This window comes from Neopelma chrysocephalum, unplaced genomic scaffold (assembly GCF_003984885.1).
Source record: "Neopelma chrysocephalum unplaced genomic scaffold, ASM398488v2 Primary Assembly neopelma1_73b, whole genome shotgun sequence".
NCBI classification, from domain to species: Eukaryota; Metazoa; Chordata; class Aves; order Passeriformes; family Pipridae; genus Neopelma; species Neopelma chrysocephalum.
Window position 1 is genome coordinate 4,923,113 of NW_020897734.1, and position 21,991 is coordinate 4,945,103.

The 21,991-nt window shown below is 43.5% G+C and overlaps 1 protein-coding gene across 3 annotated transcripts in view; it reads right to left on the bottom strand.

Annotated features, from left to right (window-relative positions):
• MCF2 (MCF.2 cell line derived transforming sequence) overlaps positions 1–21,991 on the bottom strand; it is a 59,520-nt gene that overhangs the window by 15,078 nt on the left and 22,451 nt on the right. For all 3 annotated transcript variants that reach the window (XM_027687246.1, XM_027687247.1, XM_027687249.1), the window contains exons 5-21: positions 18,842–18,961; positions 17,200–17,316; positions 15,257–15,406; positions 12,385–12,509; positions 11,797–11,911; positions 11,318–11,437; positions 10,012–10,203; positions 8,379–8,570; positions 8,060–8,231; positions 5,653–5,741; positions 4,977–5,065; positions 4,682–4,748; positions 2,807–2,922; positions 2,624–2,693; positions 2,179–2,271; positions 1,768–1,860; positions 682–807 (exon numbers count right to left, since the gene is read on the bottom strand). In XM_027687246.1, the coding sequence (XP_027543047.1) occupies positions 682–807; positions 1,768–1,860; positions 2,179–2,271; positions 2,624–2,693; positions 2,807–2,922; positions 4,682–4,748; positions 4,977–5,065; positions 5,653–5,741; positions 8,060–8,231; positions 8,379–8,570; positions 10,012–10,203; positions 11,318–11,437; positions 11,797–11,911; positions 12,385–12,509; positions 15,257–15,406; positions 17,200–17,316; positions 18,842–18,961 (2,046 nt within the window). The remainder of the gene's footprint in view (positions 1–681; positions 808–1,767; positions 1,861–2,178; positions 2,272–2,623; positions 2,694–2,806; positions 2,923–4,681; positions 4,749–4,976; positions 5,066–5,652; positions 5,742–8,059; positions 8,232–8,378; positions 8,571–10,011; positions 10,204–11,317; positions 11,438–11,796; positions 11,912–12,384; positions 12,510–15,256; positions 15,407–17,199; positions 17,317–18,841; positions 18,962–21,991) is intronic.

Consider the following 21,991-nt stretch of genomic DNA (forward strand, 5'->3'; position numbering starts at 1 on the left):
AGGCATGTCCCTCTAAGAATAAGTCTTCCTGGAAGGAGTAGATGATCTTTTGGGAGTGATGGCACGGTGCCAGGAGAGAAGCAGGGCTGCAGCTAGTCTAGAGAAACTGGAAGAACTAAGAAGATAGGAAAAGCTCCTATGGAAGATCAGGTCAAGGGCTCTGGTTATTTCAGTGGGAGAGGGCAGATGAGATTTGAGCCTGAACTAAGGTGTCAGAAGATGGAATTCTCCAGGTGGCCGGGACTGGGACCAGCAGCTTTGAAAGCCAATCCCTCACTCTTCCCTGAAGCCCTAGGAAAGACAACCACTTCCATGGGAAAGGATCAAAATCAGCCTCTGAGAGTAGCAAGTGAAATGTTGAATGTGAAATGCTATGAAGATACCCCAGGTGAATTATTAGGTCAGCCATGAGAACACTTAGGTGCACGCTGAAAAAATACTCTGGAAAACCACAAGGTGGCAAGTGTGGGCACTATGCAACTCTGGAGATGTCCCTTAGATGTGGATATTTTCCAAAGCCCTGAAATCAGAGGGAAGACTGTCACCGGTAAAAGCTTCCTGATCCCATTCACTTTGTAGCTGTTCTAGAATAGTGTTCAGCTCATACACTCTGGAACATCATCCATTCCCAATGCATCATCCAGTCTTGTGCAAGGGCTCTCATTATCCAATTCTACTCACATCATAGCCTGTTATTGAAATCTGATGCATAGAGTCGTTGACTGACTTCAACAAATCCAACATTGCAACCAGAGCTTCTTGAAGTTCCTGAACTCCATCACAGCTCGTGCTGTACTTTAACAGCTCCTGAAAATAGAAATGGAAGAGCATGTATTCGCACTTGAACAAAGCAGATTTTTTCCACCTCATCCAAAGTTACCAATGCTCAGCGATTTACACTGAGTTTCTTTTTTCAAATGTCACTGGAAACAAGACTCCCTCTAAACCAGTCAGTATGAGATGTGGAATAGATCACTGCAGGATGGCCCATTTTTTCTGAGTTTCCTTAAAGGTGGTGTCAGCTTTTAGAGCAGCATCTGATTTCTTTTTGTTGTGTTTTCCTGCTTGGTAAGAAATGGGAAATAAGGCTCAGGTTTTTCATTAGCTGCCCATATGTCATATATGCCCTCAAATGATGTTGTAGCAGATGATTGCCTTCAGTCTGGCAGAGACAAGGCACAGAATTTATAAAATCCAGAGTCTTCAAGTCAATAAATAGAAGACATAATTTTACCATTGAGATAAAATTAGTTTTATTTCACTTAGAGCTGCATGTGTACTCATTCAAGAGGCTAGAAGGTGGGGTTCAGAAGCTACTACCCAAGTGTTATTCCCACCTTACAGAGTGGGAATAACAGCACTGCCTGCCTCAGGTGGGGACACGAGAATAAGTGCATTAAAGATTACAAGCACTGTAAACACCTGAGGAGAAGAAAAGTTACATCAACATAATATATTTCATTCATCATATTCTCATGATCATCTCTGGTTCAGTTTTCTTAGAAGTGCATCTGTCATTTTGCATCTCTGAACAGATTCAAACAGTTTTTCTCCCCTTAAAAAACAGCTTGTTAAAAGCACTTGTTCCTTTTTCAGATATATGAATATTTGTCTTCACTGTAAGTCACTTCAGAGGGCCAAGATAAGCAATATATCATCTAAAGCTTGGTGCTGATTTACAGGTAACCTTTAATTGAAAAATAAAACAAACTGGAAAACAAATTTAATCTATCTGCTGATGTCCCTTCAGAGCAGAATATGAAATACCTTTAGAAGTAACTGGTATTTTGTCAGGCGCTGCACTGGTTTAAGTAAATAGGAATCCAGCCCGAGTTTGTGTTCTAATTTTCTTTGGCATTCCTGGAACACAGAATTCAGATTAAGTAAATTTGGCACCAGCTATAAGTAGTTATTCCAACACCATGACTGTGGGATTTGCTGACTTTGAAGATTTCATGTCAAAATGTTGTATGGTGCCTAAAACTACAGAAATTTTATACCAACGTGTAAAATAATATAATGAATGGATCTGCCTTACGCTCCTTGTGTACTAGAAACTCCAACACCTATTTTTGTGAGGTAAACAGAATACAGCAAAACTGTGGGATGTTGAGGAGGGTGTTTAGGACAAGGGGGTGTCCCAGGACAATGCCTTTCTTGGTGGAACAAACAGCTCACCTGGAAGAAGGTGCTTTCGGAGCACTGCCTCCACAGGGACTCCGACCGGGGCTTGTTCTGGCAGTACTTCTCATACATCTGGAAATCCTCTCTCTGTAAGGGAAGCCAAAAAGTAAGTCACATTCATGAACCCAATCCTGCTGGGCCGCCAAATAAGACAAGCACTCAAACCGCAATTTTGTTTTTATCTCTGCTGCCAACTTCAATATCTAAAAGTGACAGAGTTTGGGTAACAAAAAGCATGGCTGGGAATCACAGAAGAGTCATGATGGCTCTTCTGCCCCACCAGCTGCTGGCCAGGCACCTCTGCTCCCAGGCTGGCTGTTGGTACTGCAGATCAGGAGCCTCTTGCTCAGCTGACACAACTGAGATGTTGCAGAGTGAGACAAATCAGGAGAAACATTGGCCTTCGAGTGTGCTTTACATGTGAAAATGAGTCACTCACCCTGTCTAGGAAACAACATCCCACTCTCTCGGGTGCTCCCAGGCAGTTTTCCAAACTGTGCAGGAAAATTCTGTTAGAGATGGAAGAAGGGACAAAAATGCAGCAGTGAGCAAGGTAAGGTTTGGGTGTTCCATCATTATAGGAAATCAGTCTGATAAAAAGGGGAACAGAGCAGCATCATACTTGTTGTGGAAGTCATATATCTCGGACATGTTTCCAAAGAGGACATCCTTCCTGTTCCTCAGCACAGGAGGCAGGAGGATGAGCATGGCAGGGTTATCCATCTCAGCTCTGTAGCCCTGCAGGATGCAAAAAGGGCTCATCACTCAGTTGGTAAGGCCTTGGCTTGGCATCTCCTCGAAGGCAGATGAAAAAGGGACATGAATAGACTTTCAGTATGATCTGCTTTGGTTTAAAGTGCAATGTACATTTTATTTCCTTATTTTTGTCTCTAAATCCCTGTCTTTCAGTCCCTGGGCACATGGGATTGCAGTCCAGCAGGGAATGGCTTGGGACAGCTCTTGTAGGGCTGGCAGCACTGCACAGATGCTCCCAATTCAACATAGGCAAATCTCAGCCACCTTCTCCTTACAATGGCCTGACTGCAGGGTCTTGAAGGAATACTTGTTCAGGAAGAACACATTTGCTGCTATGACTGTAGGACACAGTCATAGAGTGACAGTGTGTGTGTACAGGGTATGCAGTTACACACAACCTCACCAGAACCGGTGTAGGAGGTGGCTCCTTACAAAGCAGAGACAGCTTGAGATCAAATACCAAAATCAATGGGCTTTTTGCTCTTGTACAAGACTTGCTGAGCATCAGGGTCTTGCTCTCCTCAATGCCTCAGGAATTCTGTGCTCTGTGGCTCCAGCTGCCTCTTGAAATCAAGGCTCCCAAACCGGGAGAGACACCACTGCACTACAAATCATCGGGTGGAGCCAGGAAACAATGCAAAGCTCCCCAAAGTAACATCCCATCACTGCAAAATCATTCACCAGGTATGGCAAACATCCTAATTGCAGCATAGGGAAAGGCATGGCCAGAGCTCAGGACCATCAATGCAAAGAGGCCCCCAGCTCAAGTTGGCCCTGCTGGTCACCAAGGACTGCACAGAACAGAGGCCCTTTTAACATGAGCAGCAAAAACGTATTCAATATGTACAGCATATTTTCTTTGGCTTTCCAAATTATCTCTCACACTCACTATGGCTGGAATCAATATTCCTTATACTAAGCAGGCATTTTGTAGTTGATTGAGGATGCAGTAGATGATAAGTATGTGGAAAATTAGTAATTTGTATTTAAACCCCGCAAGCAGGCTTCCCCCTTGAAAGGAAATACTATTTTCAGAAAAGCGTCCATTTTTCTCTATCTAGACTTGATGAGCACAGTAATAAATTTTGTACCTGCCAACTGCTTCATCATAGAGAGTGTGGTTTAACAAAAAACCCAATCAGTGCATGTAATTACCTGCAGTCCAACAGATTTATATCCTGCTTGCTCCTGGGCAAGAGAAATGCAAGGGGGGGAGCTATTTAACAGCCAACTTGTTTTGGCCATCAGCAAGAGTTATTTTGGAATAAAGTAGAAGTGTCTAGAATGGCAGTATGAGAAATTATAATCTGCTTTCTAAAGAAATGTGCTTTATACGGTCTCAAACTTCACGGTATTGAGACAGAATCCTCCCAAGGGTAAAATACAAACTTCTTTCTTTTGTCTCCTAAAGGTAAAAGAAATTAGGGAACAGTTAAAAGAAACAGCTTTTTGTACATTTTTCCAGGCACTGCTAAGACTAATTACCAGTGCTTTTGTGTACAAACAGAAGGCTTCTCCTTCATTCTAGATGAAAATCTCATCCTGACACCAACTGTTCTTGCAGATGCCTCCAACAAAGAAAACCTAGGGAGAAAACTTGAACATTTATGACTAGTTTGGGATCTGTCAGTCTGGTAGAAACCTGCCCCATCACCTATTTGCTTAGTTTGACAGAGTGACAGGTGCTCTTTTGTACAAGTCACTGGGGAACCATAAGGAACAACCAGGAGAAGTCACTCACCGTCAGAACAGTGAAGAGTTCTTCTACATACACTCTCTCAGTTTCTATAAGCTCATTTATGACATGGCTAAAACAAAGAAAAAAAATAGAAGCAGATTATTTTTATGTCTATATAAAACCAACAAATAATCAGTGCAATTCAAGAAACCAAAAACACAGGGTGACCTCCTTAACAACCAACAGGTAAAACTGCAAGAGATGACACCTACGTCAGGTTGGAGAATCACAGGGGTGGAGCAAGGACTGGCCAGAAATAAACATCATTTTTAGGGATGCAAATGGGATGAAAGCTTACCCTTTTAGTATATCTAAGCTGTCATCACTGTCTGAAATAAAATATTGCAAGGAATTCCGTTTTTCCTGATAGTCGTGCATTACTTCGATCTGGAAGAGAAATGGGATACACTGGGAAGAGCTGCAGGAAGGGCACTGCAGGGGCTGGACAAGCCCAGCCCCTGATATCAGCATGGGAACTCTTTGGAGAAGGATGAAATATGCTTCCTTTTAAGAAATCCTTGTGTAGGAAACCTTAAAAGGGCACAGCATATAATGGGTGGCCAAATATTCCCAGAAATTACTCTGCTACATAAAATCTGAAAATACTGGTAACATAATTCATTAGTGCAGAGATCAGAGAAGAGTTTCCACAGGGGAAATATCTGTGGATGGGGAGATTTCCTAATACACACCTCTGTTATGAAAAGAACAGGTTCAGGGAATAACACACAGAAAATCAATATCTGTGACTTGGAAAATCAATCCAAGATAGATCTCAGGTGTTGGACTAATCCAACAAAACCACATGGATATAAGAGGGTTAGGGTTTGTTTGAATATTTTGTAAAGGGGAAAAAAAAAAAGAAAAAGAGAAAAGAAGAAGAGCATCTCCAACTCCAAAGTACAATCGATTTTTAAAGGAGTTTTAGTTTTTCAGTGTATGAAACTCACTCAGATTTCATGAATAATTTTTACCTTGCGAGAACTCGGAGTTTTTCTTGATGTTTTCTTCCCAGGGAGAGAAAGATCAAATGAAAATTTCAAACTGGAATTAAAATCCACACCTTGTGTAGAAAAAAAAATCACAATTACATCATGTACATCTGTAGCGAAGGAGATGGTTCAGACAGAAACTAATAAGTCACAAAGAAAAATGTAATACATTTTAAGAATGAAAATAATTAGTTACCTCATACCAATAGCAAACTGACAAAATAAAGGGTATTTATCCCAAACAATACTAATACCAATTAGCACACATCACAAGGTCATAAAGGCCATAAAGTAAAAAGTAATCAGAAGAAAACCCAGAATGTCCATTAAGTGAACACACTAATCAAAACCTATCAAATTCCCTGAAGCCTGAGCAGACAATAGAAGCAAAAACAATAAAAGCAAATAAACTACAAAAAGGAACATCTCCTATTCATGTCAGTCCTTCCAGAGACAGGAAGACCCAGAAGAAGTGAGGACTTGCCAGTGGTCCTGCTTAGAGACTGCCACTGGGAGGAAAACACGGATATGAAGCCAGATGGGAGAGGGACACCAGCTTCTGCTGCAAAAGTGACTTTACTCCGGCACTCGGGCTCCGATGCAGCCTGCTGTACCACTTCTGTACATCTCACTACACTTCATGGCTCCTCACAGGATAGATTTACTCTTTCCCCCCAAAAAAAAAATGGTTTAAAAATTAGAACCACATTTCTCAGATAGGTTTCAAATCCAGGGCAAAGATAAAAGAAAAAAAGGGTGTTGGGGGGATGGGGCAGCGCAGAAATATAAGAAAGAAAGAGAAAGAGGACAAAAGTGATGTGCTCAGAGTTGGTTTGGTTTCAATCCACACCATAAAACCCATCCATGTCAAAGCTCTTCCGAGGGAGCCCAGCATGTGCCTTTGACACTGCACATCATGCCAGCAGGCCTGCAGGATTTTGATGTTTGGTATCAAACAGAGGCCTTATTAAAAAGCTTTCTTGTCATGATCTATCCAAAGAGGAGCCTTTTGTCTTTCCCCTCTCGCTGGCTGTGTTCATTCCAACACACTTGATCATCACTTTCAGGAAGAGGATTAATGGAGGATACCTGTGCTTTGCAGGTGACTGAGTGCCTTTGCTAGAAAAATGTGCATCCCATAAAGGCATGAAATAAGTCCAGCTGAGTGATGATGGTCTCACAACATCCCACAGGGGTGGCCACCCACTTACCCTACCCTTTAAGTCAATAATTTGTCTTTAACCCTTTCCTGTTTCTAGAAAGCTGGAAAAACTGAGTTAGGTAAAGAGGACAGTGCTCTAGTTTAAAGACTCAGAGCTTTTTTCCTGATTGAGCAAAGGGCTTCAGAAGGCAGCGTGGACTAGAGAAGGTGGCATCAGTCTGGGAAGAGAAAATCTGGGATTTATTTGCTGCACTGGCCTGCATCTTGAGTAGCTTAATTCCCCTCATTGCACCTAGCTTCATTCCCATTCCTTCACTAGCTTGGCTATTTACATTAGTCATTCCCTGAACTGAAGCTGCTTTTACAGTTGTATGACACCTGCTAAAATTCACCATAACCAATATTTGTTAATTCATCATAAAAATTTTGTGTTAAAACACAAATGTTCAATTACTTTTATGTAGTCAGATCACTGAATTCAATATTCCCACATAACTTAGCATGTCCCTGGTTTAAAATATATGGACACTACTTTGGAATCTCTTTTAATTCTGTCTGATACACACAGGGCTGCCAAGGATGAAGGTTTTAATGTTATCATTTAAAGCTAACATGGTGCCACATCCCATTATCAAAATTAGGGCAGAACATTCAGTGATCTCAGCTGAATGAGAATCTGTACCTTTATGGGCATTAATTATTCCACAACTGGGATTTAGGGAAAATACCGTCAAGGAATCAAAGGGAGTTAAGCATCCAGCTCATTTCTGTTCATGAGATTTGAGCTCTTCATTTCTCCAAGCTCTTTTGCAAACATCAGTCTAACTTTGTGTCAGTTCCAGCTCAAGACAGCCACAGAGAACAAGCGTGCTAATAAATTTATAAATCTTGACCTTTTTTCCCTGTAGTACTTAATTCACCAGTTTCCAGCCCAGCAGTATGCTAGTAAAGCAGAACTGGAGGTATGCACTACTTATGGCTCTTCTTTCACCAAGCAGGATGTGAAAATACATAAGAAGAAACCAGTCCCACTCTTCACACAAGTATGAGAAGTTTGACACAAAAATTGGAAAGATAATAAATCATCTGATACATATTTAACACTATACAACAACTCTGTAACCACCAGCAAGGTTCAGTTGGTTTCTCAAAACCATCCTGAGCCCTACTCTTTCTGCCTCAAAGTAAAATTATAGCCGGAGATACCATAAAGTCAAAATATTTTACCATGTTTAGGAGAAAATAATGGTGATTTTGATCTTGGTGGATTTTCTGGCCGAGGAGCCACCAGCTGGACGGGCCGCACGTGTTTGTCCAACAGCTTCTTGAAGCAGGACTGCCGATTCTCAAACATGCTCCGAACGTTCTCCAGCTTGACCTGCACCGACTGGATCTGGCACTGCAGAGAGTGAGGAAGACTCTTGTGATCAAATAAACACCATTATTTTGCACTTTGACCCAAACCAGAGAATTATAAAGGTGACAACACCGCGTCACAGTCCAACCTTGCTTTTTACTTGTGTAAGGAACTGGAGGGGTTGCTTACCTTCAACTCAGATGTTAAGACTGACTCAAAATCGTAGTGTAGGGCTTGGGGATCATAGTTTAAGTAGGCTGAAGAGCTTTCAAGAAATCTTTCTATGTCCTGGAGAGCTTTCTGAGCGCCTTCTTTAGACTGGCACTTATCCATTTGCTGGTTGGCAAGTAGGTAGGCACCTTCATCACAGCACTGCAGAGCCTGGTGACAGCACAGGGCAAGCACAGGGAGCCAGACCGTCAGCAGCACCCCTACTACAGCAAGGTTCCCATGAGGAATGTCATTTACTGGATGTATATTTTCAACGAGGAGCTAACTAACACTCCTAAAGACCTCAGCAGCTGTTGTGTTTTGATTAGAAAGTAGAAAGACCACATTTTTTCTGGAGGGTGATTGCAGTCCTCAACATACCCAGCCAAGTTATGCTCCCACTTGTACCTGGATAAAACCAGTGGTATAACGGACACAGAAGCACTGTTTAGTGCATAGTTGAACAAAATGATAAGTAGATCTTTATTTATCTAGCTCAGAAAGCTGAAGTGGGCACTGTGGAGTCTACAAGAAGACTGGCAGATTTCTTGAGATAAATAAAAGCCTGGCTCTGGGCAGACCTCAACTGAGAGGAATGATCAAAAGTAATTGCATTCATGTTTTTAAAAATAATAAAGATTTTAAATTGCAGTCTGAAGTTCAACACTTGACATGCACAGGTAACAGGTGAATGCCAGGCTGGGGTTCAGCTGGCAGTCACACACTGTGGTGTGCACAGGTGGGCAAGGATGCTCCAGCCAAGAACAACAGAGAATCTCCAATGCTGAGAACAGGAAGAGAGACCATGGAGAGCAGTACCATGTTGTGCTCCAGCAAAGCCCACAGGCTAGACCCCTGACACCAACCAGGACTGCAAGGAGCCCAGGAGAGGCTACTGCTGCACAGCTCAGAGGCTGTCAAGGAACTGTCTGTCCCCACAGACTAGTGCAACACTGAAGTGGAGCACACAGAGAGGAAAAACAAGTTCCCCAGTTACCCAAAACAGTGAAAGGGAACAGGGTCAAACTTTGCTGTTTCTCTTAATGGCCTCAAGCATATTACAGCCGTGTGCCTTCTGGCCTAATTACTGTGAATTTCCCTAAATGAATATTTGATGCTGATTAAGATATCAAGGAGTGTTGGAACCACATGACTCCACTTCCATGCTAGCACACAGCAGCTGTGCCTATCTACCAATCTGTCACTTAATATTTTACACTGAGCTATGTTCATTCTTAATAAATCACTCAGGAAAAAAAGGGCTGGAGTTTATCTGAAAGCGTTACCCCTACTGCACTGGGTACAAAAACCTCCAAAGTCAATTAATACATGAATGCAGCATGAAAGCACAACCAAGAGCAGCAGCTGAACTTTGGTGTTCTGAATTGCCCTCCAGAGATACCCACCTCCTTCTGCTGACTTCACAGCACAAGTAGATTCCTGTTTGCTAAGTGAGGGGTGAGGCACTCCTCCAGCCTTTAGGAAACACTTTCCTACCATTAACTGAAGCAAAGCTGCAAATTTTAGGTGCTTCCAGCTAAGAGGTAGAGAGGATAACCCCAAGGAGAAGCTAATTATCTGCTTCTCAAAGCACTGTGTCTCTGAACTCTACCTGCTGAAGCCGGGTATGAAGATCCAAGGTCTTCTGCAGTCTCATCTGCTTCCTTTTGATCTCATCAGACAGGACATCAGAATGGTGCCGCAGCTCATTGCATTGCTGGCAGATTAAGTTGAGTGCGTAGTGATGATTTGCTGCTAGCTGGTGTCCATGCAGTATCACCACCTGAGCCTTCCCTATCAGATCCTTCAGTGAAAGGAAGAGAATGGATTGCACACTTACTGAAATAATGTCAAAATATCTACATATAACAACGTGCACTTTCTTGTTTTACCACATTTCAGGCACACATGGAGGTAAAGGCCATTAGGAGTAGCCAGAATGGGTCAATTACGCAGGATTAAAGGGCACCCGTCATCTCGGGGAAAAAAACCCTTTTGTTATCCATAGAGAGGATGAAGAAAAAACAGATTTCTCCAAACTAGCAATGCTGTGAGTGCCTGCTGTCTCCAGGAACCACACCCTGAATAAAATGCAGCTGATGCTCACAAGCATCAAAGAGAATTGGAGCAGTTTAGCGTGAAAACAAATCAGGCCCTTTCTAGCAGATCTTGATGCACACACTATATTTTCTGTACACCTTGGTCAGTGTAATGGTTATGGTTTTTCCAGGGCTGGTTTTCCACTGGGACTGCTTCCCTGCTGCACCCTGCCTACCTGGCCTTTTGTTCCTCCTCCCTCTCTCCACAAACACTTCTTCCAAATGGACAAGAAGGTTTAGAACTTTCCCTAAGACTCTTATTTTCTCATTTTCTGTGTCCAGATCCCTCAGGATTTCTCTGCTGACCCTGGCTCATGTGCCAAGCACATCCCTTTGCAAAAGTCACATCCTCAGCTGGGCTCCTGTGAATCATCACTCTTCTTTCCCCTACACCTCTTAGTCTTCACCCATATGTTAACTCAGAGACACGTTAGGATAGCAAGTTCGTTCTGCCTCTCCATGTGCCTGGTAACAAGTCTCTCTCTATTAGCACAGCTAAAGCACTTAAAATATCAATCATTTTTCTTCCAGCTCATTAAATCCCACGCCTCCCCCATGTTCAGACGTTTATCTGTTCCGGATTTTCACGGTGGCTCAGCAATTTATTTTAACTGTGATAATTAAATACCCTGTTTCTGGCTTTCAGAGTGATCACAGCATCACTGCACAGAGCAAAGATGTGAAATCGATCCTTCCGTGCAGCCACTTGCCAACAAATTACACCAGGACCAGGTAACTTCAGGAAACACCTCCTGCCACAAACACAGAATGTGGCTCTTGTGTTTCATTAGTGCCCCTTTCTGTGTAAGATTATCTCACCTGAGCCATACCATCGAAATGATCCAAGTCCTTGAGCCTCTGCTTCACTTGGGCAACACTGTCCCCAGTGTCGGGCAGCTCCGCTTGCTGACCCATTAAAAATTCAATGGCATTCTTGACCTAGACACAAAGAAGAAGACTGCTGCAAAGGGATACAAAGCACAGGCAGAAAATCATTCTGAGACCAAAATTAATCACACTTTAGCTAAGATTGCTAAATCCAATAATAAAACTAATGTCCAAGAACTAATTTCTAAATTCAGAGATGCTTCTATCAGCAAAATCCATGCGACTGCAGGGTAGGGATACCTAAATTAGCTCTGAATGAGGAAGCACAGTGGTCTCCCCAGGCTAGCTAGCCCTGCCAGAGTCAAGAAAAAGCAGCGTAAATGAAATACTCTCAAAAGAAAAAGCACAAAACTTCCCTCCATTTCATCTCCAACTCTCCCTTCTGCCAGTGGAAGTGCATCTGGTCATACCTCTTGAAAACTTTGCTCAAACTTCCACAGCTGCAAATATTGTTCCATTTTTAACTGGTGTTTTTCCCAGAAGCCATCAAAAGCAGTCTCCATCTCACGCAGCTGACCAAGTAACCTTGAGCACACAAAAAGGACAAGATTGGAACAATTTGTAAACAGAGGACAAGCAGAGATGGACAAGCTGTAGAGATCACCTGTTCAGGTCTTCAGGAGCCAAGGTCTCAGAAGAAGTCAACAGACATGTATATACGACTTGAGAAGATCTCAGAGAGAATTTTAATGAAATCATCACTGCAGATGACAGCACCTGTGTGAAGCAGTTGTTGCTATCTCCATTTATCTGAGTAATACCTGAGAGCCTGGCACTGAAGAACCCTGCATTTGCTCCACAGCCTCATCATAACAGTGGGGATAAAAATCAGAGCAGGTCTAAACCAACTGATAGAAGTCACACAGCAACTTAACGGGCTTGGAATAAAATTCTGGTATCTTTGTCTTTGGTAGATGACCTAAACAACACATCTACACCTAAATAACTTGAATGATTCCACTGAAAAATCAGGGAAATAAGGAACACAGTGCACTTACCGATTCACAGTCTCCCAGTCTCCAGGCCTCTCATGGTGCTGGTCCTGACTGCATTCCCCAGAGTCAGGCTCTTCAAAACTGCTCAAAAGCAAGTTTCCCTCTTTTGTGACTGCTGTAATATCTTCCTGTATAACACAACATATTTCTGATTCAGGCTACTTATTTTGAGGTAAGGATAAGTAATTTTGTGTTTCTCCTGCCTTAGTTTCCCTGTGCAAAATGAAGCACCAATATCCATCAGACCAAAGGACTCCCAGAAGATGTTTTAGTTCCCTTAACATGGAATTAGCCCCTGGAGCTGCAGGAGGCCACAAAATTATTTGAGAGGCAGGAGGACAGCACTGCCATGGGTCTCTCCTGATGAGCAGGTGGGGGTTGTATGAGACATCTATCCCCAAGTTCAAGCCTTCAAGCAAGTAGGCTGGGCTTCTCCATCGAGGTCATGACAGCAGGTTGTAGAAGGAGCACCCCATTGTGGGACAAAGACTGAGGCCACGTGGCATCATCACTTACTACAGCCTCTACATACAAAATCAACACTTCCAATGTAACACCCACTTGCAGACAATTTAAACCCTTGGTGTGTTCATTAACATCAGCTGAGGTGCTTTGTGCTGTGCTGGGCTCAGCCCCAAAGCAAACAGGTGTATTTAGTCAATTATTTTCAGGAAAAAGACGCCAAACACAGAGATGAGAAAGAGGGAGAAAATGCATGTAGATGATGAACAGAGTCAGAAGAGGCCCTGAAGGAGGGACCTGTGTATGGCCCCACTGGACAGCCAGGTACTGGAGGAGTAAGAGCCCATCCTAAGAGATAGTCAAGTTTCCATTGCAAGAGAAACAACAGCAAAATGACTTTAGGGAGAAGATACAGAAAACCCAGACTTGCTTAAATGTCTGCCTGCCCCTGATAACTCATGGCAACCTAAACATAACAGCATCTTCAGTGCAGCAGCCCAGGAAAGCGACACAGCTGCAGGAGCATCTCCTCTACCACATGCAGTGTCCGCTGCTGGTTTGCAACCCTATCACTAAAACATCCTGGAAGATGACTGCAAGGCAAAAACCCTATCTCCTTTTGATACTACCATATCCAGGAGACTCAGAAGGGAAGAGAAATTATACAGCATGTTTAGTCTCCAGGTGGCTGTTATTTCATCCTCTTACATCTCAGTCTCCAGAGCCCTGCATTCCTCTTTTGATTCAAAGCTGTTCATTATCCGTGAGGCAAAGTAGCCTGACTGTCAAACAGGTGTTAACTTGACTTTTTCCTGTTCAGTATATCAAAGAGGTTGATTTCTTAGTTACTTTGTTTAATTAGTTTCTGTCATTTTTTCATTGTGCCTGCAACCAGCTTCTGTTCAGCATCACAGCTACATAAATTATTCTGATCAACTCATTATTTGAATTCAGCAATCAGCTGTACCAATCTTGGGGTTGTCATGAGAGAGATAAGGATCCAGTGTCTTGCTGTCACCACAATCTGTGCACAGTTTCTCATCTGCTTTCATCTTTCATGGTCTTAGAAGGAACATAAGAAAAAAGCCAACAGACCTCATTTCAGTCAAAAGCCAACGGGTGGTTTTGATATTTGAAATTAATAGATGAGGAATTAAAAGCAAGAGATGCCTTGTACTGAGCGATGCTGTGCTTTATATGCAAATGAAAACACATTACATGTTTTATTTCTCCACAGGGGCAAGTGTGTATTACTGGCTGGTTTATACACAGAAATACATCGTGTAGTTGATATTTGCCCCCTGCACTTTGGCTACATAGTCCTCAGCATGAAACTTAAGTCAGTAAGTCATATTGCAATAGATGTAGCTGTTTTATACTACTCTCCTCATTTTCAAAGAAGAAATAAAGGCCCATTGGAAGTATCTATAATGATACTTCCTATATGTGCACACATATGCCTACACACAGCACACTTTGGATGTCATTTTCAGTGTTTCTTACAGACAGATTTCTGGGAACTCGCTGTCAGGTGAATGACAAATGATTATTAATAAAAACATATACACTTCTTTGACTTTGGTAAATAAAACCTGTCAGAAAGCAAAAGACCTCATTCTTCAGCCACACAGAATGACTATTAACACAGGAATCACTTCTGAAGGGAGGGTCTGGGGACATGCCCATACTGCTCCCTGAAAGATGCAGGAGCACCAGACAACAGCTTGATAAAGCAGCAGCTAGTTGCACTAAAGCTTCCACTGACTTCTTTAATAATATTGATAACAATCAAAAACAGTTGAAAAAAAATTAAAATATTAATGAAACAAATGTTGTTCAGGCAAAAGACAAAGGCTCACATGAAGACAGGGCTTGCATTGTGAATGTCTGTACCATGTGCTCACACAAAATCTTCATCTTGGATGCTCTCCAGCACAGTTCCCTTAAGTCCCCTTAGAGAAGCTGCATCGGGCAGAGGGACCTGGGGACAAACCATCCCTCCAGATCTGCTGATGAGCTTTGTGCGCAGCTCTTTCCAGCCACAAGGGTGAAGCAGAGGGGATCCCAGCCGAGGGCATGAACACGCAGGTGACAAAGCCTCCCACCACCCTCCTGGCAGGGAGATGTGCTAAGCCCATGGGAGGAGCAGGCTACAGACACCGACTGCTGCAGCCAGCAAGGAGGCGGCAGCTGAGACAGTTTGCTGGATGCTGGCAGGGTAACTCGCTCAAGTGGATGGCAAATGTATGGGTAACACACAGAAACAGTCATGCTGTGTTCTGTTTTGTCTGTCAACACGTACACATGCATGGGAGGGAAGGAGGAGTGCGCAAAACAAACAGGCAAAACAAACAGGCAAACACCAGAAATCCCAGCTTGCCGTGCAAAGAGCAGAGCTGCTGGTGAGACACACCTTGAGCTGGAAGTACTTCTCCGTGCGCAGGGCCAGGATGCGCTCGATGGAATACATGTCGTCGGGCAGCTCGGTCTCTGCCAGCTCCATGCCAAAGGACTGTAACATCTGTGCAATTTCCTTCACGGTTAGTGCAAAACTCTCTATGGCCTGGTGGGAGACAATAATTGCAATCAGCCTGGGATTCAGGGTATTCCCACAGCTCATTAAGAGTGTGTGAAGAGCCAAGGCTGAAAGGTGCAAGGGAGCCCAACAAGTTGCTCGGAGAGAGGTGGGTGGGATATCCATGGCAGACAGAGTGGACATCCCAGGCTTGGCCAGGTGGCTTGTTGTGCAGACTGAATCTTCCATAGGATTGTATTGGGCAGAGATACTTCATGCTTTGCTTTCTGCTGTTCTTGTACGCCCCGAGATTGTTCCTACCACATATTGGAGATCTACAGCAGAAGCCACCCTAAGATCCATTTCACATATTCCTGTAATTCCCCTTCTATTATCCTTCTCCTCTGATTAACTCACACAAGGAAGCACCACCAGGCAGTAGGGTTTTGGAGTTGTATTTGGCTTCCTGGTGATGGATGTTTCCATTTTTGCAAGCCCAAATGGTGGGTTACAGGCAGTCTGGCACCACAACCACCTCATCTGCAGATTCACCAAGAGGACAAGGGATGGAGCTAAGCAGAGTGCCAGGGACAAACTGGAGAGAGTGGGATGGAAATAAGTGCTGTTGGTAGCTCACCAGCACTTCCCTGCCAACCAGTGGGAGCTCTGGACATCAGATGGCTCCCACACCACTGGACAAGGTGGGGGTCTCACACCCAGCTTGGTGCTCCAGCTCCAATTTTGAGAACAGGGCAATCATAGAATCCTGGAACCATTTAGGTTGGAAAATAAACTCAAATGTAACTGATTGCAGTTATATATTTCTTTTAAAAGCATTTATTTTCCATGGAAATTTCAGGAAATGTTTCATGACCACTCTACAAGGGAATTTTGAGAGAAGTTTTTCAGATGGCACATCCACCGTAGGCAGCCATGGTGTAGAAACTATGTTTTTCTTACATTAAAATGTTTTGTCATTCATTTTGTCATTTTTGTCTCCAAGTGTGAGAGTCATGCCATTATCACTTTAACACATCTTGAAAAAGAACAAAACCAAGAGCAAAAAAATCTTCAAAAATCATTAATTTGGCAGTGCATTAGTGTGAACTGTCAAAAAGTTAATGGCACAAGCAATAGTTTGACTTATTCCAGCTACAGTCTTGTGCTTTTGTCTTCATACTGAGCTCCACACCTGCTGGTGTGGATGATGTTGCAGGACAAGGGCAACTGGGATGTCTGGTACATTTTCCATTAATGCTTTAGTTTGTTGGGAAGGTAACTGGGAATCCAACCTGCCATTCATCTGGGAGGCAACATCCAAGGGAAAACCAAGAGTGTGCAGGAAGCATAGAAACATATGGCAAGGAACAGCTCAAGGAATTAAATGCCTGATTCCTGGCAATATTGAAGGAAAATTCTTGCAAGGAAAGGAAAAAAAAATAAAAGGCAATTTTCTGAATCCTCTGCATTTGGTCTGTATGAAGAATGCAGTTTCATTGCCCCGGTTCCCAAACACAGTTCTGATATTAATCACATGAAGCAACCATTATGGAAAAAGAAAAAGCCTATTTTGTATCTCCCATTAAGAGAATTTTAATAAAGATTTATGAAGACAGGTCTTCCGGGAGCAGTTTCAAAAGGAGCCCGAGGGATTTAATCATCCAGTTCCCCAGTAAACCCATCCAGTTCTTAATGCCACTTGGCTCCCTTGCATATCTCATCCAGCAGTCATAGCTGGTTTCAGGGGTTACTCTCAGCTCCCCACTGCTCACTGCCTTACTGAAAGCCTTTCTCAGTCCCTCCCAAACACCAAGAGCCCAGTGCCCAGCCCCGGTACGTACAGTCCTGAAGATGACCCACTCGCTGTGGCAGTACTCCAGGGTGCCCCCAAACTCCGGGGTCAGTTGCTGCTCATCGATGTACGTCAGCAGGTCGCTCACCGAGCTCAGCATAACAACCTGCAGATGAGGCAACTCTGTCAGCTGGGTGATCATTGCTGCTACCCAGGTCACAGAGACTGAGCCTACCGATCTTTTATGCACCTAAAAATTGCGTTTGCTCTAAATGTTGTACTAGAGCATGGCTTTCTTCTTATGTTTATGGCTCAACACGGCTTTTATTCGGTGTATTTGACAACGTCTGTAAGCCAGCCCTGATCTCCCAGGTGCTTTCTTCCTTAAAGCAAAGCACAGTGAGATGCTGCAGTGTCTGACTGCAGAACAGAGCTAAAAGCAAAAGTGATGCAGGTTTAAGCAAGGGATGACCAGAAAACTGCAAAAAAATACATACATTTTAGTAAGTTATGGAGCATTGACCAATTTCACATAAATATATACTCATGAGTTTTTGTGTGTCTAGATCTGCAATGGGATATGTCAGGAATTTACGAAACTGTGCAAATGACAAACATTTTAGAGAGAAAAATGTAAAGGTTGTGAAAATCATACTATTTCCTAAAGGAAAACATTCATTTCTTCTGTGTTTGTAGTTGCATCAACTTTAGATTCTATAAATTTACTTTTCTTCTCTTAATTATTCTCATTATATCCTATAATCAAGGTGGTTTGAGAAGTCTGGAAATTTTGACTTGAGAATACAAAACCATTTCAGCTGCTATTTTAGAAACAAAAACCAAAATAATGTTGGTATGGAGTATACACTTAGATGAAAATGGGTGGAATTCATAGCAAAAGCTTCAGTAGACATGTCTTTTGACTTTTCAGATGTTAAAGAAATTCCTGAGTATGGATTTATCCTCCCAAAAAGCATGCAGCCTATATAGGGGATGAGGACAAGCTGAGAAACCCATCACCCAGTACCATGGGCATGCTCTGTGGAGAGCAAACTGTGCTCAAGAGAGCTGGAAAATGCTACAGGAGAGGTTTGGTGGAAATAGGGTATTTCTAGCAGAGACACTGTGGTTACTCTTCACATAGAATTACAGAACGGTTTGGGTTGGAAGGAACCTTAAGACTATATTGTTCCAACCCCCTGCCATGGACAGGGACACCTTCCACCAGACCAGGTTGCTCACAGCCTGGCCTTGAACAATTCCATGGATGGGGCATCCACAGCTTCTCTTGGCAATCTGTGCCAGTGCCTCACTGCCCTCACAGGGAAGAATTTCTTCTTAATACCTAATCTACATCTCCCCTCTTTCAGTTTGAAGCCTGTCCTTTAGTCACTGTCACTTTAGTCCTTGTCCAAAGTCCCCCTCCAGCTCTCTTGGAGCTGCTGTAGGCACTGGAAAGGGGCTCTAAGGTCTCCCCAGAGCCATCTCTTCTCCAGGCTGAACAACAAAAATTCCCTCAGGCTGTCTCCATAGCAGAGATACTCCAGCCATCTGAGCACCTCTGTAGCCTCCTCTGGACTCGCCCCACCAGGTCCACGTCCTTCTCATGCTGGGACACTGTCAGCCCCTCACCTGAGTTGTACAGGCAGCCCCTGGTCATGCACAGGCACAACAACTCTGCACACTCGTACCGGTAACTTGAGCAGAAAATCCTCCTGGCTGAACCGAAACCCAATGTCAGTGAAGGTGCGCTGGAAAAACCCCGTGGGACGAAGAACCATCACTAAGTGCAGGTTCCCTGGGAAAGACGCCTGTAAGGAAACAGAGATGTCATTCACCTTGAGGATGTGGCAGGTCCAACAACAGCTTTCAAATGCACTGAAAAGAGGGGATTTTTACTATTTTATTGTTGCTTTTGATTGCTCCTGATGGCTTTTCCTTATTTTAGAAACAGGAGGGAGACACTGTAAGCAGTTTAGAGATACAAGGCCTAACTGCAGGAGGGTTGTCCAGCCCCAGTTCCCTTTGGAGCAGGCAGAAGTTCAGCCATGCACCTTGGAGGGACACTTATTATAAACTTTAATAATATATATACTGTTCATCATTATAACTTGGAGAGTGAAATTACAACTTAGCAGGGAACAGTGGGCTGGAACATCGAGAGGAATGACAGATTGAGGAAGCAAAATTTATTGCCAAACTTGCTAATCATCCCATAACTGCATTAAGCACACTCGTCTTGTCCTTGGTAATTACCAGGCAACATTTAATTTGTGGCAAGAATTTGGAATTTCCTGTCTGCGCTGCTGGAGCCTTTTTTCAAGCATATGGTTGGCAGGTGGATTTTCAAATAGATCTGTGAAAAGGGTGCTTGAGAATGAAAAAGAATTTTTAAGAAAGCAAGAGTCACATCATTAAATTATGGATAAGCATATGATGCAAAGATTTGAGTTAATTAAGACATGATTTACTCTGGGATCCTGCCAGGCCAGGTTACATTTCTCCATATATTCCTCCTTATATTATCCTCCTCCACGAAACATCATAATAGTATCTATACCAAGGATGAGAATAAAGAATGTGTTTAGGTATTTTGCACTTCAGTGCATTTAATCTGTGCCTCCAAAACAAAGATCACCCCCATAAACATGCATTAGTGTTGTTCAAAACAGCCATGATTTACTGTTGAGATCTGACATCCGTGAAATCGTTTGCTGTCACTCATTTGCTATGTTTTCTTTGGTAGGAAGGCTCAGGTTGTGGCTTCCACTGCCCACAACTTCACTTAGAAATGGACAGTGACTTTTAGGATCATATAAGCCACATAAATTCAATATATTGATCTGGTGTTATTTTAAGTAGGAACAGAAAAAAAAATTAATGTGAATGAAATGTCAAATTCATACCCTTTGGAAGTCAACAAGAATGGTGCCAGGGACAAGGATTTGGCACTAGAAACAACAGCAAACCATTAAATAACAGAGACACTTGAGCTGGCTCCAGGCCCTGGGTCCTGTGCTCCTGCTACACAGCACCTGAGTAGCACGTAACATCTCCAAAAAGTCTGCTGTCCCCAGGTACACAGGGATGGCTACAGCCATGGCAGACTCAAGGAATCAACTTCCATTCCCATGACACTTGTAGATGGACCAAAAGTCTAACTGTGGCCATGGAGTCACCAGACCTTTGCAGCTCTGAGACAGGACTTGCCCAAGAAAGTGTGGGTGAGAACCTGCAGGAGATGCAGGTTCAGCTCCCTGCTTAATTAGCTCTAAAAGGAAGCTCATCTCTCCTGCAAGACAACCCCAGGCAAGCCCTCCAACAGCACAGCTAATAGATGCAGCTCAGGATTTTTATCTTGATCCTCCCATATTACTAGAAAGAAAATCATCCACAGGCTACTGGATATCTCAGAGGAGTTGGAGTGGTTCCTCACTTTGAGAAGAATCTCTGCCTGGGATGCAGCAACCTTCACTGAGGAAAGCACCACCAGAACTGGCACTGGTTTGTAGACAATGCTGTAAATTCTCAGTTCACTCAAAATGTCTAATATTTCACTGGAAAGTCTCTGGTAAGCTCGACACTCATCCTCCAGCATGTTCCAGAGAAGCAGATTGCCTTTCCCACCTCACTGTGCTGGCTTTCCATTGGAGCCGGTAAATACTCCTACTGCTCTTTCCAGCTGACCTGGCTAGTCCTTGGCACTGTCACGCTCTGGCACATCCCACAGCACTAGGACATCCCATGGAAAGACCTGTCAGTCTGTATTCATGGCCTTGTTGTGCCCATCCCTTCAGTGCTGTGAGTACATCACATGTTATTCCCTCATGCCCACCCTTACGTCCCCTCATTCTACATCCTCATCATTTCCCAGTGGGCATTTCTCTGCAGACAGGACAACAGTAGCATCCCCCAACAAGGTGTCAGAGTTCTCACCAAGAAGCCACAACGAGCTGCAGACCTCAAAGGGTAGGATGCTGTTCCTCCAAGATGGGCCCTGCGCTCCTGTCGTTTATGGCTCAAACTGACTTGAACTAAAACCTTGTGAGGGCAAATGGCCTTACATTGCTTTAGAGGATCTCAGAGGCTGCAACCTGAGATCCTTCTGCATGGTTGTGAGTTCACTGCATGTGAATCCAATGACAAAGTTCTACAGAGCTTTGGGAAAGTTGCTGTTTCCAGTTCAGAAACACAACTGCCTGTTCAGGTCTATGAACTTTAGGCTCCTACCTTGATCCCCTTCTGAAAAAATGCATTAGGAATATCTTTGAGAAGAACAAGTCAGAAATTCCTCTTTCCTTGGTCTCACCTCATTATCTCCCTTCATCCCCTGTTCCCTTTAACCCCATGCAGCTCTTCAAGCTTTGCCATCTCCTACTCCTTCCAGTCCTTTTTATCATGTACCCTTTGGGTGCTCAGCAAATTCCCTGGAGAGAGGGGCCAGGTGTCCAAACCATATTCCCCCATGGGAACCTGCAGACTTTGAATGTCTTCTCCTATGAGCCCTTGAGCAGGAAACCTGCAGCTCCAGGAGGATGGACCAGCAACCAGGTTGCAAGTAGAGCTGCCTGCCAAAACCACACTGCTACAGTGAAAAGGTGTGAAACGCCTGTCTGAGAGCAAAGATGCCCTTGGACCCCTCTGGTTTCACAAATGCAGGATGCCAACATATTCCACCTGGGTTTCCAGGACAGGTGATTTGATTTCTGTTCAGTTTAGAAAGCATTTGGGGATTTTTCAGCTGATCTTATATACATAGGATCAAGGTCAGCACTTACAAGTAGCTACAAAACAAGAAACACAGCTTTGCAAATGATACCTAATGCATTTCAAGCGTGGAA